Raw genomic sequence first — 26,019 nt, 5'->3', positions numbered from 1 at the left:
CTTAACCCCATTGCCTTGCAAAAAGCTAAAAATAAAAAACTTGCATTTCTTAGGTGCTAACCATTCATGATCTTATCCTTACAAAAGCCTGGAGATGATGGTAAAGCAGGATGGGCATACACATTTCAGTGAAACAGGATCTGAGGTCTAAAGGGCAAAAGTGATATGCCTAAAGTCATAAAATTAACGCCACAGAATTGGAACTCGGATCCCTTGTCAGGTGCCTGACACTAAGGAAATGCTTCATTTGGCAGACTACCACTTTCAAGCTGTTAGCACAATCACATACATTAAATCCAACAAATCCTAAGAGATGATGTCCCCATTTGAGCTAAAGGTCATGCAAATGAAGGCCTGATTTAAAAGGATTACAATGATATTCTGATTTTAATATAACAGCAGACCACTATCTGACCCAGAATTTCCTAGCTATCCACCAATGTGCCAAATTCTGATCCAAAGAGCTTGAGGAAAGCACCAGCTCTGGGAAAGTCTGAAAGGGTTTCCTGGAGATGGGAGCGGGGGCACCTGGTCTGAGATTTGAAGGCAACCAGAAGTTTCTAAAAGGCAGAAAGGAAGGAGAAGGGCATGCTGGGTCTGGTGAACATCCAGGGGGAACAAAGAGGTCTGTTGGACTGGCCCTTAGAATTCATGAAGGGAAAGGGCTTTTACAGATTGGAAAGGTTCCCCTGGACTCAAATTATGAAAAACTTTAAATGTCAAATAAGACAATCTGGGCCTCCACTCAACAGTCACTAGAGATTAAGGGACTGACACGGGCAGATCTGTGCTTCAGAAAAATCACTGGCAACTGAGTAAAAGATGGATTAGAGTGAGAAAAAAACCCAAGGAAGGAAGATAAATTAAAATTTCAATGATCCAAGTGAGGAGCTCATAAGGACCTGAACTGGTGATGGCTGAGAGAGAAGCAGTAGGATGTGATTATTTCTAGAATAGGAATAATAGTACTTACAAGATTTGGCAAATGGTTTATTATTTAAGGTAAAACAGAATAAAGAAAACTAAAAAGCCTGGGGGTGGTCAAGCCACTTAACCCCATTGCCTTGCAAAAACCTAAAAAAAAAAAAAAAAAAAAAAACCCTGGGGGCCTGGAAAAGATGTGGTACCACTGACACTAACAGGGAAATATGGAAGAGGGGTAATTACTAGGAAAGAGAAAGAGATTATGCTTCTTGTTGCCAATCTTTAAAATAGATGAATTTAATGTTTTACAATGGCTCCTTAAAATAAAAGTTAAAAAGGAACCGCTGTTTTTTATTTATATAATTTTTGCTTGACATTTCCCCTCCACTGATTAGTATCTTAAGAACTGGAAAAAAAGTTTTCAAGTGAGGTGGCTCAACCCCATCTCTGCCACCCGCATCCACCCCCACCCTCACCCATGCTCACCCCACCACCCCCAGAAGGTCTAGAGGCTTAATTACTAGGTTACAGAGCCGAGATGGTACAAGAGGACTGTGATTTACAACATAAGGCAGAATCATCAAGGAGATTACAATAAAGTATTTACTAAAGAACTAACCCAGTCATTATTCACTTAATTATGGCCATTTTTTTAAAGTTTTTGCAAGGCAAATGGGGTTAAGTGGCTTGCCCAAGGCCACACAGCTAGGTCATTATTAAGTGCCTGAGGTCGCATTTGAACTCAGGCCCTCCTTACTCCAGGGCTGGTGCTCTATCCAGTGCTATATCCGCTGTGGCAGGCACCTAGCTGCCCCCCATTTTTTTTTATTTCCTACAGTTATAAGGGAAAACATATTCAGTCATAGCCTATCACAAAGTTCTTGCCTAAGTTAGAGCAAGTACAAAATATAATTTTTAGATAAAACACAATCAAGGAAAACTGATACTAAAGTCGGAAAATGTTCTAAGAGAAATGAAAGTCCACAAAGTCAAATCAGTAAGAAAGCAGTCAACTAAGGGTTTTTTTTTAACCTTTCTGAGACAAGGACAAAATGTTAAAAGATGATGTAGGACACTAGTCAATCAGTCAATAAACATTTATTAAAGGCCTATAACATGCCAGATGCTGTGCTAAATTCTGAAGATTAAAAGAAAAGTGAAAGGTTCTTTGTTGTCCTTCATGACAACAGGCCCAGCCTCTGATAGAAGGGCCAGTGGAGGAGACCTCAACCTCAGGCCAGAGACAGGGCCCGGCCCCCTCTCCTGGAACGTCAGGCTTGATGGGGTGGGCATGGGCCTACAGGACGATGGGCTCTGTGCAATCCTCCAGAGTCCCCATGATGCGAGCTTCAATGCAGCTTGACCCTGGATTGTTCTCAGACCGCCCTAACATCAGGAACCTGACATGACTCTTAACATCCAAGTCATGAGTCCTGGCCCAAATCTGGACTGATACCCAAGGACCACCCCACTGAACAGACTTTGAGGGGACCTTTCCCTATTTGGGACCCCCCAGATCTCTGCAATCCCCATGATCACAGTTTGAACACAGAACTTGTGAAATTCTAGAATTGACTGTGTCCAAAAAGGAAACTTTGAGAGAAAAAAAATTAAATCTATCCTCTAAGTATTTTTTGGTACATTCAATTTTTAAATTTCTTGATAAGAAACCTCTTAACTTCACAAGAATTAAGAATCCTCATCAGCAAAACTAAAAGCATGTCAGTGCTTCAATTAATTTAAAAAGTATCTTTGAAATCCTTTTTTTCACCATTTGAAACAAAAGACATTGATGCTCTACGTTAGTGATGTCAAAGTTGGAGAAGGAATGAACTGACCAAAACCAGACAATTCACAAGTATCAGAATCTTCAAAATAAAAAATCCAAGGTGACACATTCCGGTTCCAAACTGTATCCTGACAAGACATACTCTGCTTCCTAGTAATGTTTGCATTTCAGACATGGGTGTTTCTAATAAAAAATGAAAAAAACTCATTTATACCTGACTCTGAAATAACACTACCTTTTTTTTTTAAGTTTTTGCAAGGCAAACGGGCTTAAGAGGCTTGCCCAAGGCCACACAGTTAGGAAGAAATAACACTATCTTAAAAAAATTTTTTTTTTTAAAAAATACTACTTCTAAGCAAGTTCAAGCTAAATACAGAAGGAAAAGGAGAGAAGATCAAATCAGTGCAGCCTCAGGAGGAAAAAACAAATCCACAGAAAACTTGACAACAGACAGAAGAGGAAGGCTACAGACTAATGAGGCTGGGCCACAGAGAAGCCCAAATCCATGAGGTCTCTGACCAAGGCCAATGCCAAACTCTTTCTTCACTAATCACAGTAGAGCAGTCAGAATCGGGGTCAGTACTGACAGGGAATCCCTAAGACAAGGGAGGCCAACTCTCTAAGGGCTAAGAAAAGCAGCAGGCTGAATCCTGCTCAGGAAAGCCAAGGAAAAATCTGAGTCATCTGGGCTGCCCAGGAGAAAGAGTGACTGGCAGACGTGGGCAAGGGCATCCATAGAGGCCAGGAACATGGCTAAGACACATTACATTTCAAGAGGTCCATGAATTGGAGCTAGCTGCAGAAACCAGGCCATTTGGGAGATCCATCACCTACTACCCAGGTCCAGGTCCCAGACCAGGAGCAGAGAGGGGTAGTAGCAAGCCAGGTGATCTGATCCAAGGGGTGGCACTCAAGCCCATTCTGGCCTTTAGTCTAGTGGTGACACCTGCAGCAATCACCCAGGGAGGAGAGCTACATCAAAAGGGAAGCAGTAGCTCAGTCTCTACAAAGCTGCAGAACCTGCAGTAGCCCCAGGGGAACAAGTCCAGCTGCAGGCCACTGACTCTTCCGACAAAGGACAAGTCAAAGACTCAAGTTGTGGGTCAAGAACTTGCCGGCCCAGGCTGGAGAAGTGAGCAGACCTCTTTCCAAAGCAAACCACTGAGGGCAGAAAGTCTGCAAGGCCCCCAGACAAAGCTGAGAAAGCACCAGAAGGATACAAAGGGTCCCAAATTCAGGCCAGACAACCCCTCCATGGGACCCAGAATACAGTCTGAAGTCAAGAAGCTGGTAGGAAGAATGAGCAAACAAACAAAAGAACCCCCTCCCTAAAAAACAAGAGGGTGGCAGGAAAGTGTAAGGACCAAAGACAGAAGAAATGGAAGAATAATGGACTTGAAAATGTTCACAAGCAAAGCTTCTATGAAAAATATAGGTGGGACACAAATCCAACAAGAATTTCAAAAAAGGGCTTAAAATAGCAAAAGTTTAAAATAAAGTTAAAAATGATTTTAAAACCAATTGAAAGAAGTAGACAATAAATGAGAAAAGATGTGAAAGTAAGGAAAGATATGAAATGGGAATTCAGCAGCTTGGAAAAAGAGAAAATAAACCTTTGTTCAGTTGTTTTCCAGTTCTGTCCAACTCTTTCTGACCACAAAGACACTGGAGAGGTATGCCATGTGCTTCTCCAGTTCATTTGACAGATGAGGAAACTGAGGCAAACAAGGTTAAGTGATTTGCCCAGGGTCTCATAACTAGTAATTGTCTGAGGCCAAATATGAACTCACAAAGATGAGTCTTCCTGATTCCAGGCCCAGCATTCTTTCCATTATTCCACCTAGATTCTCTAATAAAATGTAACTCCTTGAAAATGGAATATAAATTTTGATCACTGAAACCTCTCCAGATATCTTGTGGTTTACAGACTAGTTATCTTTTTTTTAAGACCCAACCTTAAACCCAAGACATTCAGCCTCTCATTGATTGGACAACAATAGGCCCCAGCCCAAGCCCATAGGGTCACTGTTTGGGTCCAGACTGCTCAGAGTGAATATAAAGAACAATTGTTTCCATTTGGGCCAGAAATCGTGAATTTCTTCCCCTCAGTTGTTTTTTTTTTAACCTAGGTAAGAGACTACTCTTTTCCTCATTATTTACCTAACTTTAATTAAGGAATAGGCACTGACCTCAGTCAAACTGAGATCTGGAGAAGGTCTTAGCTTATAAAAACCAACCCCTCCAATTATTCCTGAGTCTTCTGGACCTGTTGTGCCCCTAGACTCTGATGACTGAAGGAGAGAAGAGACAGGCTAATAACTCTGCACAGCTCTCCCTCACTTCAATTCAATTCATTTGCCATCACTTCCTGATGTCATGGTCCACTCCAAGACTGAAGGACAATCTCCTTGAAAATTAAAATTGGTCATACTATGAGATAAAAAATAACATCAAAAGTCTGAAAATATAGAGGAAAATGTGAAACGTATATGACTTGAAAATAGATCTGAGACATAAATTAAGAATCACTAGATTACCTGAAAACCATGAACAAGAACAAAAAAGAAAACCCTAGACACCATACTTTAAGAAATCATAAATAAAAATTGCCCAGATATCTGAGAATAAGAAGACAAAGCACAAATTGAAAAAAAAAATCACCAGTTACCTCCTGAAATGAAAACTCCCAGGAATTTTATAATTAAAATGAAACATTTTTAGGAAGACGAGTTCAAATCCTGCCTTGGACACTAATTAGTTGTATAACACTGGGCAAGTCATTTCTCAGTTTCCACATCTGTCTCATGAGAATCCTCACAGCTCCTCCTTCCCCAGGTCATTGTGAGAAGGAAATGAGACAATGATTGTAAAGCCCTTTAGCACAGTGTCTAGTACTACTAGCCATCCCCTTCAGTAATGCCAACCAGTCTAGTGATTGGGAGCATGTCACAATCTTAAAGCTATTCGAGCAAGGGGAATGCAATGCTGGGCAAGCCCTCAGTCCACTTCTTTTTCCCAGACGAAGTCACCCCAGGACCTGACTCCTAACCTACAGTACTCCTGGTGAAGGTCTGGCTGCTCTGAGAGGTTCTTGCTTCACCCCCTCCCATACTGACAGCATCAAGGGCAGGTCATCAGCACTGAGCAAGTCCCAGCAAGTGACTCGTCTTGGCCTGCCTCTGGAAGGACCAATCATGGGAATGGCCTTCCTTCAGACCTTCCTTAGGAGTCGAGCCCCAGTCCCTAGAGTCGATCCTGAGCTTTCAATCACGGACCCAGTTCACCGACTTTCCTTCCACAGGAAGCACCATGTCAATATTAGCTCTTACTGCTACAGTCTTATATGTACCATTTAGGGGATGGGCCATGAGACCTGGACTATCATCAGAAGAAAGGTTTTACTTCAAGAGCCAAGGGTTGATTCCACTCTATTTGGATGAGCTCAAAGTAAGAATACAAAGACAAGAAAGGGAAGGATGACTGGGGTAAGGAATTTACAGAGCAGCAGGAGGGGATCAGGAGACACTTAAACCTTGCTCTCATCTGGACTGTTTCAGGACAGAAGAATACACTCACAACCGGTATAGTAATACCTCCTATCTAATAGGGAAATGGGAGCAAAAGAGGTTAAGGGAACAAGAATAAGCTAAGAGGGAAGGTAGGCTTAAGGGAGACATCAGTCAGAAACAAAATTAAGACTCTTTAAGAGGGGAGAGAGAAAAAAAAGAGAAGAAAAGCATATGAAAAGACAGAAGGAAATCTACAATAATCACAATTTTGTGAATGGGATGAGCTTGCCCATAAAAGGTAAGAGGGCAGTAAAATGAATTAGAAATCAGAATCCAATAAAAAATTCTACAGCAAATACACATGGAATAAAAGATACAGAGTTAAAATAGAGGCACTGAGAAAAATCTATTAAATTTCAGTTTAGTGGTAGTGGGAAAAGGTAAGACTAAAAATCATGATCTCTGAAAAATGCAGAGACACTCCTAATTAAAGGAGATAAACAGGGAAACTACATTTTGTTAAAAGGTACCATCCTAAATACAATGCATACCAATACTGAACATATGTATCAAAAGATATGGTATCTAAATTTTTAAGAGGAAAAGTTAAATGAGTTAAAGGAAACAAAAAAATTATAATATATTTACTTTCCTATTAATCTGAGCAATTCATATTTTAAATTTTTTCACTTAGATTATCAACTATATTAACATACAGTTAGGCAAAATAGTTCTTAACTGTGTTTCTTATTTGTTGGTAATTCTTTTTTTCCCCATTTTTACTACTGTATTGGTAATTTGTTTTTTTATTAGTGAATTGCTTATCTATTTTGTTTTATTTTTTAAATAGAAAAAGGTTTTTTTAGGTTTTTGCAAGGCAATGGGGTTAAGTGACTTGCCCAAGGCCACACAGCTAGGTAATTATTAAGTGTCTGAGGCTGGATTTGAACTCAGGTACTCCTGACTCCAGGGCTGGTGCTACCTAGCCACCCCTATTTTGTTTTATTTTTAAACCAGTCCTTAGTTTTATTTATTAACAGGAAAGGAAACAGAATACTTAAAACAGCCCTACTTTAGAAAAATAAACCATAAATTAGAAACAAATACTACCATTTAAAGAACAGTTAATTCAAATATTATACAAATTATTTGAAAAAATAGGTAAAGAAGTCCTACCAAATTCCTTCTATGATACATATATGGTCCTGATACTTAAACCAAGCAGTCAAAACAGGAAAAAAAAATTATTCTCTATGGAATACTGATAAAAAAGAACCTCAATAAAATAATAGGCAGAGATGATAGCAATCACACACACACACACACAGCTCTCACAAAACACACTATATAATCAGGCTGGCAGGAATGAATTATCAGAGGTGAGAAAGTAGCTCTCTTCAAAATCAGGAAAGACTGATCTCTTTATCACAGAATTTCATGGTCTTTTCTTAACTTTTTCTTGTTCTTCTTGATTTTTCTGTAACCTCTTACACTGATGACCAGGCTCTCCCTCCTGAATAGTCTCTTTTCTCTGGATTTTACTGATGCTACTCTCTCTTGGTTATGATCTCATTCTTTGCTGAATAATCACCCAGAAAAGTGGATCTATTTTTCTGTTCTTGATACTCAATTCCCATGAATTGCTCAATTATCTCTTCACAAATCTGTATCTTCTGCTCTCTCTCAAATTCCAAATCCAATCAAAATAGATGTCCCATCAGAGTGTCAAACTTATTGTGTCTAAAACAGAACTCGTAATGTTTCTCCCTAAACCCACTTCTGCTGCGACCTTCCCCTATAGCTAGTTGTCAAGGATACCATCATCTTCCAGTTACCTAATTTTATAACTTTGAGGTCATCCTCAACTGTTACCTCTCCTTCAGCCCACAAAGTCAGTGGTCAGTTGCCAAACCTTGGTGGTTCCTATCCCCACAATATCCTTCACATCCATCCTCTCTTCATTGCACCCATACTCACTACTCATTCATCACCTCTCCCCTGCACTGTTGCATCAATTTCCTAACCTGTTCTCTCTGATTCAAGTCTCTCCCCTCTGGATCACTAAAGTGGTCACAAGGGCAATGAAAGAACATGAATCCAGGGCTGATGAGTATTTTGAATTAAGGAGGGGGGGGGGAGGCAAAAAGTGTGTTTGGGCATAATCAGAAGACCTGGATTTTCTAGAAGTTTCTGCAGGTATGAGTCATAGACTATGCTAAGACATGAAAGAGTGCCCCATTCATATGTGAAAATCCTACTAGAGCCCTTGAAAGATCCTCTGATTATCACTATCAATTAAAACTTAAGACAGATGAATGCCGCTCAATGATATTTTATTATTGTCATAGAAAATACAGAAGAACAAGTTCATCTGATTCGGTCCTCCTGGCATTGGTGTTTGCAGGTACCACTGTGCTGACTCAATTAACCCCTTGAACACTGCAAAGCATCCTAAATGAAGTCCTTAATCACTCAAGCATATTACCCAACTCAAGCCATGAAAAACCAAGGTGGCTCACGCCAGTCAGCTGGCCAGACCATCTTGCAGTAGAACTCATCCATCAGGCCCAGAGGCCCTGGACAGACACCGCAGAGGGCTGAGGAGCTGGGCCCAGAACAAATGAAAAGCAGAGCTAGTTGGACTGCCAGTGGAAAACTGAGGACTGTTTTGAATGCCCTGGAGATTTGCCATGAAACAAAAGACCTATAATAGCAACATCAGTGTTTTTCTGGTGACATTCTGTGACCAAAAATTAGGCAATGCTGGTGTCCGAAGGATTAAAGTTGCAGCTCACCAAAAGGCAGGAGAGATTAACAGGATGCATGAGAGAATCAGACTCTCTGACACTCCTTTCATCCTTTTGGCTGGACTCAGTGAACCCTAATTTCCTTCCAGTTCAAAATCAACCATCCCAGTTGGGATTCTAAGAGTTGAACAGGAGAAGCAGGGTGGTCTCATGAAGTCATTGGTTTCTATTTAGTTCACCTTAAAGTTCACCATAATAGTATTCATATCATACTTGCCCAGAGACTTAAAGGGAGATCTAGAGAAGAATTAGATTGTCTGTTTAATGTTAACTGGAAAACAGCTCAGTTCAATTTGGCATCCTGGGCAGGATCCCAGTGATAAAAGTGAATATGAAAATTCCAGCCTACACAGTTCTGGAGTTCTTTAGGATTGGGTCAGCTAGAAGCAGATAAGTTCACAAAAATCTGAGAAGATCTGGATGAGCTGATGATACAAAGTGAAGGGAGAAGAACCAGGAGAACCATCTACAGAGTACCAACAATGGTGTAACAACAATCAATTGTGAAAGACTCAGCTGCTCTAATCAGCACAATACATCACAACTGCAAAGAACTGGTGCTATCCAATGCTCTCCACTTCCCGATTGAGACCGAGTGCCTTCCACCACACCATGCCTAATGTGGAAATGTTTTGCATGACTGTAAATGTAAAATAGGTCTCAAGGTTCTTGCCTGCTCTTTGAGTTGGGAAGGGAGGGAAGATAGGAAGAGAATGTAGAACTAAAAAACAAAAATAAAACAAACTTAAAAAAAAAAAAGAGAAAGAAATACAGTCATCTCTCAAACTCTAAAACTGCAAGTGTACTAGGCCTAGATAACATTCACATAAAAGCCATCCCTGGTTGGGAAGGTCATTTTCCAGTGTTGATTCCTTTTTTATAAAAGGTTCGGTTAGAGGAAAGTAAGTTTTCCTCATTATTAGTCCCCTGGGATGCTCATTGTCTTTCAAAATTATTTTCTTTATAGCCAGTACCGTAAAAATAGTTCTTCTGGTTCTTCATAAAGATGTTGGCCAGATTTCACTGAAACAGTTACCATTTTTTATGGTGCCATATTGTTCCACTGCACTTACACACCAGCATTGTTTCAGCCATTTCTCAAGAGTTGGGCAAACCCAACCTTCTATGACTTCCAGCTTTTGGTTAGTAGAGGTTCTACTCTACTAGCAACATCAGTGTTTTTCTGGTGACATCATGTGACCAAAAGTTAGGCAAGACTGATAGAGGTTTTCCTTTTTCTTTGTCTTAGCAAAATAGTTCTTAATGGATAATTGTTCATTTTCAGTTACTACTGTATCTTGACAATCTTATTTGCTAGTTTTTAATAGGAAACAGGAGACTTTTTGTTGACCATTTAAAAAGTTATTTTTGGTACTCAAGACTGAAAAATTTGGAATTTGAGTCTACTTCATTTTCTTTCTCCAAAATACTTTTATTGTGGAAGAACTTTCAAGATGCCTTCAAAATAAATTTTATAAACAATGAAATAAGTAAAAGATAAAAAGTTTTTAGGTTGTATCTTGATCCATATCCATGTCCCGCCACCTGGTTCAACAATTCTAACTATCAAAGGTGGGGGAACTAGCTGTTGATGGCAATGGCAACAAGGGCACTGTCGTCATGACAGGGCATTATTACTTTTCATCTTAATAAATAATACTAGCTCTGTGAGCAAGACAGATTTCTAATTCTTTTCCAAGAACTCTGCAAGACCACCATCTCTGTCCTGATCGATCAGGAGATCTGGCCAGCCAGGACTGGAAAGATTGCTAATACAATGGGGTGGCACACTTCACCGACTGACCAGAACCAAAGAGGCAAGGGAACTGGAGTCCAGATAGGGAATAGGCAGGTGCAGCATACAGTTCCAGGCAACAGGCCCAGTGGGACAAGGAATAGAAGGTGACCTTCAGGGAGTCCCAAACAATGGCTGGATTATGCAGCATCAGCCAAAAATCCCCAAAAGAAATACAGACTGAGTCCTTCCTAACTTTTACCCCAACTTGGAACCCCAAAGGTCCAAACCAAAGTTGACATGTTTTTCAATTACTCAACTAGATTTGAGGGTTTGAGTATCTGTAACTCTACAAATTCCCTAAAAGGTAAGAAAGCATATGAAGCACACAGGTTTTGACCCTCAGACAAGGTTGTAAATGAGCCCTCACTAAGTACCCTGGTTTTCTGAAGGACAAAGACAAGCAAGGACCAAGTTCCTCAGCCTACAGGGTTTGGATGGTTCTAAGAAAGGGGGGGAGTCAGTGGACAGGACAATTCTTAAGGTCGGAATATGACAATACCGTCCAAGTAAGAGTTGTCCAAATAAGATGAGTCAAGATCCCATGCCTTTAAGAGTTAGACCTCTTAGAGCACCTGCCCCAGGGCATTCTGCCTCAGAGATCCCACTCAGATCTCTTTGTGAATCTCCAGAGTAGAGCACCCTTTTCCCATTCTTCTCTCAGTAATTTTATTTTCTCCCAAGAGCTCATTTCGTTTTCTATATAGCCAAGAATTTCAAATCTACATAGCTAGCTTTAATTGTCCTCATGACCTACAGTGGAAGACATCTCCCCCTAGAGATCTTGCAGAGTTTAACCATAGCTTTAGAGGAAAGAGGACTGAAATGAATCAATTAAAATGAACTGTAACATAGTTAATGTGAAATCTTACACTTTAGTTAAAGAAATCAACTTCACAAACACAAGATGGGGAAAGTGTGACAGGTAAACAAGTTTTCTTTTAAAAGGGGGGGGGGGGAGATTTGCTAGATTACAAACTCAAAATAAATCAGCAGCTAGTAAATGCAATTTTAGGCTACAATGAGAGCCATAGCATCCAGATATAAAGAGTTCCTACCATACATCAGTGTTATTAGACATTAGGCACATCATGATCACACGATGATATTAGCTAATATTTATATAGCATCTACTTACAATTAATTATCTCATTTGATTTGGGAATCAGGTGGCACAGTGATAAGAGTGCTGGTCCTGGAGTTAGGAAAACCTCAGACAGCTACGAGGTGTGTGATCTTGGGCCAGTCATGTAACCTGTTTCGCTCCATTTCCTCAATTGCAAAATGGCAATAACAGAAGCACTGCCCTCCAAGAATGGTTGCGAGAATTAAATGATCCTGATTGTACAGTGCTGAGCAGAGTCCCTGGCATCAGCGCGGCTCTGATAATCTGTCAAGTCTCCAGAACAGAAAGCCCATCACAGGCAGATCCCTTGAAAGAACTTGGAATCTTTCAATCTAGAGAAGAATTAGAGGAAAGATGACAGCAGCACTCAAGGACATGAAGAGCTGTCTACTTAAAGATGAGAGAAGCAAAACCAGGCTTCCCATTCACACTCAAGATACACGCCAGGTCGAGACCCTTAAAAGAGGCAGTCCCATAGGGCCAGGCCTGGCAGCCAGCCAGTGAAGAGGTGGGTGGGTGGTGCCAAATCATCAAGGATGTAGAAGGGTTCAAATACAGCCTAAGGGCATCGGAGGTCAAATGAAGGATTTCGTCCTCTAGACTTCCCTCAGTTAGGGAGGTGACACATGAGAAGATCACTTTAGGAACTGGGTGGAGAACAGATTAGACTGGGGAGAGACCAGAGGCCAAAAGGCCAAGTGGAAGGCAACTCCAATCGTCCTGGTATGAAAAGATGACTAGAGGCTGAGAGCACAGAAAAGGTGACATATATGAAATGCTGTGGAGCTAGAAAAGACTTGACAGTAGATTGGATGATGTGGGTTGAATGCAAAAGAGAAAGAGAAGATGAAACCTAAGTTGCAAGCTTATGTGTCTGGGAGTCTGAGATGATATGAAGATTAACAGTAATAAGGAAATGAAGACAAAGGGAAAGCTTTGAGGAAAAGATAATTTCAGTTTTGAACATGTTGGGTTTGAGATGTCTCTAAGACCTCCAAATCCAAATATCCTATTGTATTCAGAGCCTGGAGTTCAGGAGAGAGGTTATATCTGGAAACATTATCTGAAGATCCTCAGTCTAGGGATGTTAACTCCATTGGTAAGTTGATGAGATCCCTAAGTAAGATAGCATAGAAGAAGAAAAGATGGTGGCCAAGAGCTAAGCCTAGGGGGCACCCACCATTAGTGGACATAACCTAGGGGAAGCTCCAGCAGAAGAGACTGAAAAGGAGCAATCAGAAAGAAGGAGAAAAAAAACTAGGAGTAGTGTCATGAAACCTGAGATAGTATATCAAAGGCCACAAAGTCAAGGATGCAGAAAAAGGCCTAAGATTTGGCAAACAAAAGGACAAGGGTAACATTGAGGTAAGCAGTTTTAGTTAAAGGCAAAGTGAGAAATCAGGCTGCAGAGAGTTTAGAAGAGAGTGAGAGGAAAGGAAGCTGAGCCGCAGATTGCAGAGAGCTTCCTCAAGGAGTCCGGACAAGAAAAGGAGGAGAAAAGACACAGGTCACGATGGCACTGGATGGAGTGTATTCGGTAAGGATGGATTGTCAGGAAAGAGGCAATCTGCAGAGAAGGAAAGCCTCAAGATTAGGGATAGAGGACAAATCTACTGGACAAGAGAGATGTAAGTGTGCATCTATAAGAGTTTGCCTTGACAAGAAGGTTGACCCCTTCCCAGGAGACAGACCAACAAGAGATGAGAAGGGGAGAAGAAAGCACATGACCTCAATCATTTTTTCCCCCACCAAAACATCTTTATTAGAGAGAGTGAAGGGAGAAGTAAAGTTTGAGTTAGAATCGCCACTGTAATAAGTGAGCTAATGAGTCAACTAGTGAAATGTAAAAGGACTGCCTTGCTAGAGACAGAACTCAGTTGAAATTAGTAATCATAAATGTATAGGTGACCCAGCAGAGGAGTAAGAGTAGCATGTGTCGCATCCTAATCGAGGGTTTGGGCTTAGGAAGACATGACAGATAGAAATAGACTAAGCATTGAACAAAAAATGTAGAGAAAGAAAAAAGGTCAAAACTGTAGCCAGAACAGAAGTTAACAGCATGGGAAAGAAGCAGGTAAGAGATGGAGAGGAACAAGGCTAAGGCTCATGAAGCAGGGAGACAGACCAATAGCAATAGCCAGTGGATGTGAACAAGCAGTGCCCAAGAAGAATCCAAATTAGCCAGTAATCATATGAGAGAACACTTCAAACCACACCTCAGAGATAAGCTTGCTCATCCAAAAGGCCCCACCTGGAGCACCGAGGATAGGCACATGCCTGCAATGTCACTGGAGCTTCCAATCAAGAGACTATAGCAGAAGCCTTTTTTGGCCCTGAAGACCCACAGCAGGCTTATGCCCCAAGAGGAAGCAGGGAGATCAAACAACTCCACAGACACCAAGACAATGAGAAAAGTCCTTTTCTGGTCACCTATAACTGGGACAAACTGGATGCTCATTGACGGGGGGGTGGGGAGTAGCACCCCCAAATAAGTCAGCAATACTGCTGCGTGTACGCTATGATCAAACTGGTAAACACAGAGGCACACAAAAACGTGATCTGACGTCGTCAGCAGAGACAAGAAAACAGCGCCCAGTGACTTCCAGAAATCTGAATGGAAATAACACCATAAAATATAAGAAACAAATGTGGCCCACTTCTTTATGGAGGGCAGAGGCCCCCAGTGTGGAACACTTATCATCAGGTATCTCTTTTTTTCCTTCAAAAAATGATGCTATACTGGTTGGTTCTCTTGGGGGTGGGATATACTGGGAGAAAAAAAAATCTTATGATTTTAAAAAAGATATCTGCAAAAAAAGCCCCAAAATACCAAACACCTAGATTTCCCCCAAAAGATTATGATCAGATGAAGAAATTTCACGGTTCCTGAATATGGAAATAGAACATCTGTTCAAGGGAATGCGCTGCACAAGTGGAGGTCAGAGGAGGGTGTGTGCCACAGTCTCTGAGGTCAGCAGTTGGAATGGAGAGGAAAAGCTGAACTCTAAGGAGAATGGCCTGGAGGTTGGCGGCTGTCCGATGCATCTGGATTAAAGGAGAGAGAAGCAAGTAAAGGTGGAGGCAGGTAAAGGTGGCGGCAGCAGCAGCAGAGTCCAAAAGAGACATTGGAGAGCAGGAAGCCTTCTGGCCAAGGCCTCCAGAGAGCTTCCTACAGGAGGCAGGAAGTTTTCAACAAGCTAACCAAGCTATCCAAATCCATCAAGGGAACAGCCCTCTGAGCAGCTTCTGGGACCAGGACTTCTGATGGAGCTCTGGGAGGGCTGATCGAAGCCTGCCAGGTTCCATCTCCAATGAGGGATCTCCCACTGAACCAGCCACCACCAGGATGGATCTTCAGAAACAGAGTCCAAAGCAAGGCCGGCCTTGGAGCCCAGCCAGGACAAGAAACCCCTTCTGGTCCCTCTCAACACTTCACCCCAAAGAAGCCATGAGGAACAGACAGGAGGAATCAGCTGAGCTTACTGCAGAGGGCACACCCCAGGGAATGCAGTGGCCCAAGCTCTGGGCAAGGGTTCAAGGGAAGAGGCCAACAGGTGACAGAATCTAGAGTGAAAAGAACCCTCAGAAAGTCTCCAGAGCAAACCCTTCATTTTACAGGGAATTTAAAGGAGTTGCAAAAAGCCCCCAGCATTTATTAAGTTCTTAACATGAGCCAGGATCCGGGCTGAGAGCTGGGAGTGTGAAGAAGAAAGGTGAGAAAAGAGATCCTGTCCTCCAGCTGTATGTATCCTAAGGAGGGAGTCAACGTGTGTGTGTGTGTGTGTGTGTGTGTGTGTGTGTGTGTGTGTAAGAACAACAGAAACTCTACCCAGAGTGGATAGATGGGTCATCTGGGCAAGGCCTCAAGTCAAAACTACATCTGAATGGAGTCAGAAGGGAAGTGGGGAGTAGCATTCTGGGCCCCTGGAGATACACGATGTCAACCTCCTCAGAAAGAGCATCAATGTGAGAAGATGCCGATAGACTGGGAGTAGAGATCACAAGAAAACAATTTAAATGCCAGAAGATTTGTGTATTAGATCCTACAAGTGGAAGGGAACCACTAAGGATCTCTGTGTGAAAAGGTAACAGGATCAGTCCAACATTTGTTAAAAAATAGACCTGGCAGTAGAGTGGAGGAAGGATTAGAGTAAGGGGACAGTGAAGACGTTTCAAGTAACCTCAGTTATACTGGAAGCCAGGACCAACCACAGACAAAATAGTCTGTCCAAGTTTCTACCCACTCTCCTCAACTCTACCCGTGACCCGGCCCCCAGGGAGTATCTTCAAACCTGTGGACTTTTGGGGTGGGAGGGATGATGTGTCCATCATCTCCAGTGAAGATGCCTGTGGTAACAAAGACTATCTACAGGCGATCCACAAAAATGGGACCTATGAAGGACTAACTCAGGAATAAATAGCACCTAATTCTAATGTTTCCAGAGTTCTTAGGGTTTGGAGGTTAGCTCAATATAATTCCAATGTGTCTTAGGACACCAAAACACTAAGTTAGGTTCCTTTGTGCCTACTGCCAAAAATACTGCAGGAAACACAGGTGAGGAGCTCCATTCCAAGTTGCCTTTTGAAAATCAGAAATCACATTTCTAAGATATTTAGGGAACTGGGTCAAATTTAGAAGAATAGAAGCCATTCTCCAAATGATCAAGGGAAGTAAATACAAAGGTTTCAAAGGAAAGAAAATCAAAACTATCAACAGCCATATGAAAAAAAAAATGTTCTAAATGATTATTGCAAAAATGCAAACCAAAAATCACCTCAAACCCATCAAATTGGTTAAGATGTCAGAAAAGAACAAAAGCTTGAGGGGATATGGGTAAAACAGGGACCCTAAAACCCTGCTCATAGAGCTGTTCTACACTCAAAAAGCTAATAAACCATATCCATCTTTTATCCAGCAACACCACCACCACCACCACCACCACCACCACCACCACCACCACCACCACCACCACCACCACCACCACCACCACTACTACTACTACTACTACAGTTATACTCCAAAGAGCAAGGAGAAAGGAAAAAGAGCCATGTACAAAAAAAATTTATAGTAACTCTTTTTTGTGGAGGCAAAGAACTGGAAAGAGGAAGTTCACCAATTGGGGAATGGCCAAATAACTTAAGGCATGCATATATATATATATATATATAATATGTATGTATGTATGTATATGTATGTATATACACACACGTGGTAGAATGTAATTGTGCTGTAAGAAATGAAGGATAGGATTTCAGAAAAACCTGGGAAGACTTATATGAACTGATGCAAAAAGAAGTGATCAGAACCAGGAAAGTGATTCTAATGAACTCTGAAAGACTTAATACTCTAATCAACACAATGATCAACCGCGATTCCAAAGAACTCAAGTCCACCTCCAGATTGGAAACTAATGGACCCAGAATACAAACTTTAGCAAACTTTTTTCTTTTCTTTTTTGGACAAAGCCAATGTGGACATCTATGCTGTATAACTATACGTTATTTGTAATGAATTCTGTTTTTCTTGCCTTTTCAAGTGGAATTGGAACCCTTTTCAAGTGGGTTGGGAGGAGGAGGGGAATGAAGAGAATTCAGAAATGGAAATTTTTTTTTTCAACACTGGATTTAAGAATGGAAAAGGGAAAGGGAGAATTCAGAGACCATACAGTGCCAAAAGATCCTTTCTGAAAAGAAGGTAGATTCTCTCAGGATCACATGTTCCTTTAACCCCAGAGAAAGGTTAGGATCTTTCTCTGATGGGGAGCTCTATATAGTCAATCACAGCCTAGTAGGAAAAGTGAGGGACATCGTCAGGACACCTGGCTTCCAATGCAACGTTCAGACTTCAGATAGAGAAACTTTTTCCTGCCAAACACCATTTGGATATTTATAACATCATTCATGGACTATACTGGATCAAACAGTTAATTAATTCACCCCTAAAATGCTACTAAAATTGTTGGATTTCAAGTCCCACCTGCGATTGCCCTAGCAACACCAGACGACGATGGCAAACAAGAGGTTTCCCCAAGCTTGCTATAGACTCATAGTAGCAGTGACCACGAGGAGCAAGTCAAATCTTTCAATCTCAAAATGGGGACTGTTTCAAAGAGTGGTTGTTAGGTCAGATTTTAAAGCCCAATGTAAAGTGGAGCTAATATTTTCATTCAGGACTTCTGTCTCTTAGGAAGCTCCCTGGGTGGTTCCAAGAGCATGCCCCAACAGCCAGATCCTAAGATCCTGATTCAGCAACAAGAGCTCTGGGTTCCGATTCCGCCTCTGATTTTTTCTACTTATTTGACCTCTGCAGAGTCATTCTAGCATTTAGCCTAAGTTTCCTCACCTAGAAAAGCAGATAGCCGGACCACTGGCCTTTAGGCTCGCCTGTAGTTCTTGAGGTCTGAAATTCTGGCAGTCTCATCTCAGAAATCTCATGATATAGGCCAGTATTACTGCCCATGATCATGGAATCCATGTGACCTCCATGGCCCTAATGGTATCATAGTCCTGCAACGGCAGGAAGTTATGTCACTCTCAAGAAACAGTATGGGACCCCTCGTTCATGTTCCTGCAGTTCCCTTGTTGATGGACAGAGCAGACCCAAACCAGGTTGGAGTCTTGAGGTTTCAGTTCTTTCCCCTTGTACCTAACAATGTCAGCTGGAACAATGAGAAAGGTTCTGGATTCATTTTCCCACACTCACAGATGCCACCTTAATGGTAAGAACGATGAAGTAATTGTCCCTCCAATTTCCCCAAGTTCCTTGATTCCTCAAGAAAATCTTCCACCTCTTCTCTCACTTCATTGTGAATAACAGACTCCCCTTGGGTTCACCTCCAAATGAAGATGAATTGTGTTGGCAGAACACCATTCCCCAATCCACTACTCAACAAGGTAGAAACAAAAGCATATGGGAGCAGGATCTTGGCAGCTGCCCCCTCCTAATGAGGGCAGCCAGTCAGCTTCCCTACATCTCAGAATTTGGCTACAATCACTAGCTCCCCTACTCCACAATAAACTCATCTTCCCCAACAGCAATAGCTTTTTCACCATAGATTCAGTCCTACAATCAGCCCCTGCTCTCTAATGATAACCTGGGAGAGCCAGAGATGGCAAAGATTTCTAAGAGGAAAGAATGTGCCCCCCCTGGGGCTGACACCAACGTGCCGAATAGCTAGAGGATTTCAGGGGGTCCTTGGCAATTGGAGAGACTCACAGACCAAGTGGCTGTCTCCTTCCTCCCTGCCTAATTAGTTAAATCTGGAGTCTTTCAGTTCACTTTGACCATATAGTCAAGTCACTCTATGTCTATCCTTTTTTTTGGGGGGGGGGGGTATAGTAATATTTAATGTCATAAAGAGGTAGAGAAAGAGGGGCAGTTACGTGGCGCAGTGGATAGAGCACCAGTCCTGGAGTCAGGAGGACACTTAGTAACTGCCCAGCTGTGTGATCTTGGGCAAATCACTTAACCCATTGCCTTGCAAACAAACAAACAAACAAAAAAAAAAAAACACACAAGAGAAAGATATTTTATTAAAACTAGCGAAACATAGTTTCACAGGCACCAAAGAGAAGAGAAGACCTGCTTGAGATCTTCAGTACACTCATGTCTAATCTTTACCCAGAACCTAGCGGAGGGCCTGGGTCTTGCACACAGCAGGTGCTTAATGAAGGCCAACCAACTGTAATTCCAATCAACTACTCCCACAAATACTGACCCACACTGACCCGTGTCAGGCTCAGCACTGGTCAGAGGATAAGGAATTCCTGGAGATACAAGTGCAGAGGTGGAGGCATTCCAGCTGGTCCATCCAGGACAACCTTCACTGCAGGTGGAAGAATCACCTGAGAAGGATGCAGGCAGGCAGGCAAGCTAAGACCACTCAGCCTTGGCAACAAAAGGGACCAGAAGTAGCCCTGCCCCAAATGACAATGCCATTCCTTGTCCAGCTCCACCCCTTCTACTACTGCCTCTGCCCCTGAATGCCTGCAGAGTAAAACCCAATCCTTCCTTCCTTCCTCCTCCTGTCCAACTCTCAAACCTTGGGCACAGGTCTGGACCGGCTGCATCAGAAGAGTCCCACCCCAACCCAGCCACAGTCCTTGGTCAGTGCCAACCCTTTCAGGGCAATCCTTCAAGCATTCACTCTGTGCAGTCAAATCTCTGGGGATCCTGAAGAAAAGCAAAAGCCTTCCTACCTTCAAGAAACTCACATAGTAATAGTCCCTTTGGTCTTTTCATAAGGAAGCAGACAAGTCATCACAGCCAAGTCTGGGCAGAGAGGAAGGGCAGACCACTAGGTGTCTGTCTGGTAGGCCCAGCTACTCACAACCCAGTATCTGCCTAATGAGTATTAATGCTGCCCCCAGGGGTCTCCAACAGTGGAACCTTCCAAGCAGTTTCAGGGATGTGCCCCCCTCCCAGCAGGATTAGACCAGCTTGAAGATTCTATAATCCTGAGGCTGCTAAACAAAATCTGGGTCGGTTCTGAATGTTGCAGTGAGGAGACACAATGGAAAGAGTCATGGGCCTGGGGTCAGGAAGACCCAGGTGCAAACCAGACCTCAGACATGCACGAATTAAATGACCCTGAGCAAGCCATTTAATCTGTTTGCCTTAGTTTCCTCAGCAAAATGGGAATAACAGCCCCTACTTCTCCAGATTGTAGCCAGGATCAGATGAGATCATTGTAAAACCTTGAATACCAGCCTCACACTTACAAAGTGTTACATAAACATTAACCAGCATTATTATATAAAAAGTAGGTAAGAGTTTTTTTAAGCATTTATCTAGTGTCTATTGTATACACAGCCTTTTGCCAACTACAAAGTGACTTGACCAGAGTCACCCAGAAGTAGGAGTTTTCATCAATACAAACCCACTTCCAATTCTCATGTATTCTTGGATAGAGCTGGAGGAGGAAACAGTAAAAGCTGTGAAAATACTGAGGTGACAATTTCCTGTGGTCTGGGGATAAATGGAGAAAAGCCACAGCCAGGTCGCAAAAGTCTTCACTAACACCTTACTGACTCCACAATCTGCAGTCACCCACTGGGGGTGGACCGCCGTGGCTATGTGAGGAAAGAAAGTATACAGTGCGAACGAGACCTAGATTTGGAGATGAACTCGATACATGGAGTGAAAGTGAGGAGGCAAGGGTGACACCGAGGCCAGGCTTAAGGGACTTCACAAAGAAGTCAAAAGGGGCAAGGTGGGAGGGAACAAGGACATTCTGTTCTCGGCTCCCCAGAGAACCAGGAACAATGGGGATGAGGATGATGGGGGGAGAGAAAAACTTTCTCCAAATGGTGAGACAGGTAAGGAAATGCCTACCAAATAAAGCTAACATCAGGTCAAATGGGGCCACCAGAATTAAGAAAAGCAAAGGGTAGATGGCCACTTGCAGTCTGGAATGCTATGTAGAAGATTCTCATTCAGATTTTGGCCTCTGAAGCCCCTATCAAGAACTGAGATTCTGGGAACTTGAGCCCAGACAACGAAAAGAATTTGTGGACCAATGCATAAAAAAGTTGAAAAGGGGCTAGATCTCGCTAATGAAGGCCTTCAAATAGCAAAGTAGGCTGGTGCAACTCTCTAAATGGGCCATACCATATTAAATTTACTTGGGCAATAGTGCAAGGTTAGAATGAACCAGATGGGAGGCAGGAAGGCTAGTTGGAAGGTTTTTCCATGGGGCAAGAAGTAAAAGGCTGCTCATTAGGGAGGTTAACATAAGACTGGTGAGGACAGATTGTAAGGATCATGTGGTCTAGCATTCCAAACCCTCAACATGGAAGAGGCCCAGAGTCCAGGCCGGGGGATAAGGAACAGCAGCGTCCTTCACTCAACAATCACTTGTTAAGCAGCTGCTCCAGGTCAGTGACAGGACTAGGCTCGAGGACCTAAGGCAGATTAGGTTCCACTGGGAGACCACAAGGATAAACAAAGTATATTCAGAATAGATAGAATGTAATAAAGGAAGTGGGGCGGGGGGAAAGAAGCCTTACGTGTAGAAGGTAGTATTTAGGCAAAACTCTGAAAGCCCCTGAGAACACTAAGAGTCTTCTGAGCTAAGGAGAAAACAAAATCCAGGCTCAAAGACTGCCAGCCAGAAGTCCAGTGTGGCTTTGGGAACATGACAAGAAATGCAAGATAAGCTTGGAATGGTAAGCTGGAGAAAAGTTATAAGGACTTGATGTGTCAAACAGAAGAGTCCCTATCTGATCCTTAGAGGTTCCCAACGACGGTTGTGTCATGGACCCCTTCTCAGCATGCTTTTAAAGGTATAAAACCACAGGCCTGTCAAGGAAATCAATTAGCTAGTGAGATATAGATATCAAAATGTCAAAAAAAAAAAAACCCCAAAAGGACACCCCTCCCCAAAAGTTAGTAACTCAAGGAGAGATGTTCGTAAAGCTGTGTCATTCCTAGAAATGACAAGATTTAACAGCTGACCAGTTATGTAGGAGAAGAACGAGTATGTAAGAGGACACGGTGAGGCTGAAGTCATGAAACTGGAAGGATGGCAACACCCTCAAGAAAAACTGGGGAGTTTGGAAGAGAGATGGGTTTGGGTGAGGAATAGAATGAGTTTTGCTCTGGATATGGTGAATTTGAAATTTGAAAACACTCAACAGTAGTTGGCTAAAAGAAATTAGAACTCAGAGCAGAGTGGAACCAAGGTTGAGCATGTGCATCTGGGAATCAGCTCCAGTGATGAAATTTCAACTCATGAGACTAATGAGGTCATTGAGAGTAGAGAAAGAAGGGGACAAAGATATCACCGAGGATGGGCCTCTGAGAAAGTACAGCCAAGGAAACTAAAAGAGAAGCCAGACAAACAAGAACTATGGAGGGAAAACGGAGAAGAACCAGAGAAGAAAAGTTCTAGGAGGGAAGGATAGTAGTAGTGACTGGAAAAGATGAAGACTGATAATGGGCTTTCAGATCTGGTTCCTTAAGAAAGAGCAGTTTCCTGAAATAAGAAGGAATAAAGACCAGATTCGAGGGGCAGATAATGAATTGGATTTTGGATGCCTTTAACTTGAAGCGCCCAGAGGACGAGCCCCAGGCAGTAATGCAAGGCAAGGAAGAGAAGAGGAGTCAACACTCAGACAGGAACAGGTTCTCCCTGGACAGTAAGCTCAGCTGTGCTCTAGAACCAAGAGAAAGGGAAGGGGAAGGGTCGGGGAGTTCCTGCTCCTCCAGGCAGCCTTTGTCTTCCCCATCAAACAGTATGTATGCCTCTATTGGTCACGTACCTCCCACCCCTCCAAGAGAGAGCAGGGAGAGAAGATTCAAGAGGCCTTGCCATGCTGCCAGGGGTGGGAGGCAGCACTGGAGAAGAGTGCAAGTTTTGTCTCCAGCATCCTGTCTAGACAACGTTCACAAGTCAGCAGATGAAGCAGAGATCTGGGAGATTCCTGCTTAGGGATCTGGGGAAGGAGAGAAGTCCACAGATCCTTAGGAGGTCAAGGAGGTGCCAACAACTCCAATGTCAAGCAAAGCACTCATCCAAGCCCAGCCATCCAGACCTTCCTTTAGCCATGCCTTCACGTCTGAGCTCAAGACACCGGGCCCAGGCGCCCACCTGCGGCGTCAGCCTTCCCTTTCTGTAACTTCTTAGCCTCGGTCTCTGGAGCCCCCGGGTATTTCCAAGGCTGCTTTCTGGCTGTACCCCCTAGCTCACAATGGGGTGTTCTCCCCCTCTCCTAAGGGCTGTGGCCCTCTATGCTAACCCAGCAAGGCCGGGCTTCGAAGACTCCTCAGGCATGGGGCACGTGCCCGAGGCTGTTGGCGCAGCACGCGTGCCCGTGATGCCCCTTGCCAACCTCGAGCTGGCTGCTCAGGCTTGTGCCCCGCTCCCTCTGCCCTGCACTCTCTGCGCCCCGAGGCGGGCTGCAGCCTTGCCAAAGTCCCCACAAGTCAGGGGCCCCGGGCTCTGCCGGCTGGGGTCCCGGGCACCAAACCCCGCGCCCCCGGGCACCGGACACCAAACCCCGCGCCCCCGGGCACCGGACACCAAACCCCGCGCCCCCCGGGCACCGGACACCAAACCCCGCGCCCCCGGGCACCGGACACCAAACCCCGCGCCCCCGCCCCGCGCCCCCGCGCGGCACCCACCTGACGGCCGGGCTGTAGGGGCTCCGCGAGCGGCGCCAGCTCCCGCCGTAGGGCCCGGGCGACACGTCGGCCCCGCGCTCGTACGAGCTGTGGCGGCTGTAGCTGGGCGAGCGGCGGCGGCCGTAGGGGCTGGGCGAGCGCGGGCCGCGCCGCGAGTAGGGGCTGCCGCCGCCCGCCGGGCTGCCCGGGGACTTGCGGCCGCGCGGGGCGCCGTCCTCGCGGGCCGGGCTGGGCGAGCGGCGGCGCCGGTAGGCCTTGGGCTCGCTCTTGTCGTCGCGGTAGGCCCGCGGCGGCTCCTTGTAGGCCGAGGGCGGCTCCTTGGCCGCCTTGGTCCGGCTGCGGTGCGCCTTCGAGTCCCGCTCCTTGCGGCCCGACGCGCCCGACGCGCTCTTGCGGCGCCCCCCGCCGCCGCTCCCGCCGCCGCCGCCGCCGCCCTTGGCCGAGGCCTCGGACGCGCGGTCGTCGCCGTGGCCGTGGCGGCCGCGGGACTTGGCCGAGGCCTCGCCGGCCCCGGCGCGCTGCGCGTCCCGCCGCCGGTGCTCGCGGTGCCGCTCCTTGCTGCGGCTCCCGCCGCCGCCGCCGCCGCCGCTGCCGCCGCCCCCGCCGCTCCCGCCGCCGCCGCCCCGGTGCTCCCGGCGCGGCCGGCGCTCGGACGAGCCGTCCCCGCGCCGCGCCGGGGCCCCGGGCGACGAGGCCGGGCTGGCCGCGCCGCCGCCGCCTCCTCCGCCGCTCCCGCCGCCGCCGCCGCCGCCCCCGGGCCCCGCGGCCGGCGGCCCCAGGCCCGGCTCCGACTGGGAGCTCACGTCGTCGTAGTCGGCGGCGGGCGGGCTGGCGGCCCCGGGCCCGGCGCCCCCGTCCTGCGGCCGGCGCGGCGGCGGCGGCGGCGGCGGCGGCGGCGGCGGCGGCTGCGAGGGCGAGGGCGGCGGCGGCTGCTGCGGCGGCGGCGGCGGCGGCGGCGGGAGCGGCGGCGGCGGGGGCTGCGGCGCGAAGAGGCGGCGCCGCTCGGCCTCCTGCCCGGCGCGGGCCCCGCGGCGCCGCTTCTGCCGGGCCGCGGCGCGCCTCTTCCCCCTGGGCAGCCGCTTGAGCTCGAGCCCCGGCGGCCCCGGCCCCGGCCCCGGGCCGAAGCAGCAGGAGGAGGACGAGGAGGCCGCGGCGGCGGCGGCTGCGGCGGCGGCCGGGCCCGGGGCCGCCAGGAACAGCAGCGAGGGCGGCGGCTGCGGCGGCGGCGGCGGCGGGGGCGGCGGCAGGAGCTGCGGCTGCAGCAGCGGCAGGAGCAGCGGCGGCTGCTGCGGGGACAGGAAGCGCCGGCGCTTGCGGCGCTCCTCCAGCTTCTTCTCGGCCCAGCTCAGGCCGGGCCCGGCCCCGGCCCCGCCGCCGCCCAGGGCCGCGTCCGCGCTGCTCGGCATGGGGGGGGGGGGGGCGGCGGGGCCGGGCGCGGCGGGCGGGCGGACGGGGCGGGCGCGGCCTCGGGCTCCCTGGGCGGCTGGGCCGGCGCCGGCTCAGGCCCGGGCCGCGGCCATGCCCGCGCGCGGAAGCGACGACGGCGGCTCGGGCTCCGGCTCGGGCCGCGGCTCGGCTGGGCTGGGCTCGGGCCGCCCGAGGCGGAAGTGGCGCGGCGGCGGCCCCGGCGCCTCACTCCATCCCGCCCCGACGTTGGGCTCCGGCCGGGCGGCCTCGGGCTCTCCGGGCGGCGGCGGCGGCGGCGGCGGCCCCACGCGCGCGCGCGCTCCCGGGCGGCGGCGGCGGCGGCCTCTCCCACGGCCCGGTCCCGGCGGCGGCGGCGGCGGCGGCGGCCTCGGAGGCCTGGGCCTGACAACAACTCCCGGCCTGCAGCCTCGCGCACGGAGCGGCCCCAGCGGGACTGGCGGGCGCGCGCACGGCGACGGGGCGCGCGGCTGCGTGCGGACGGCCCGGCGGCGGGGGGCGGGGCTTCCCGGGGCCGCGG

General features: G+C 46.4%; 1 protein-coding gene across 1 annotated transcript in view; it reads right to left on the bottom strand.

Annotated features, from left to right (window-relative positions):
• CDK13 (cyclin dependent kinase 13) overlaps window positions 1-25,480 on the bottom strand; it is a 105,410-nt gene extending 79,930 nt beyond the window's left edge. Inside the window, exon 1 of the mRNA XM_074199218.1 lies at window positions 24,075-25,480. Coding sequence (XP_074055319.1) covers window positions 24,075-25,480 — 1,406 coding nt within the window. The remainder of the gene's footprint in view (window positions 1-24,074) is intronic.
• Between the last annotated feature and the right edge of the window lie 539 nt (window positions 25,481-26,019).

This window comes from Macrotis lagotis, chromosome 8 (assembly GCF_037893015.1).
Source record: "Macrotis lagotis isolate mMagLag1 chromosome 8, bilby.v1.9.chrom.fasta, whole genome shotgun sequence".
NCBI lineage: Eukaryota > Metazoa > Chordata > Mammalia > Peramelemorphia > Peramelidae > Macrotis > Macrotis lagotis.
This window is presented reverse-complemented; position numbering and strand designations above follow the sequence as displayed.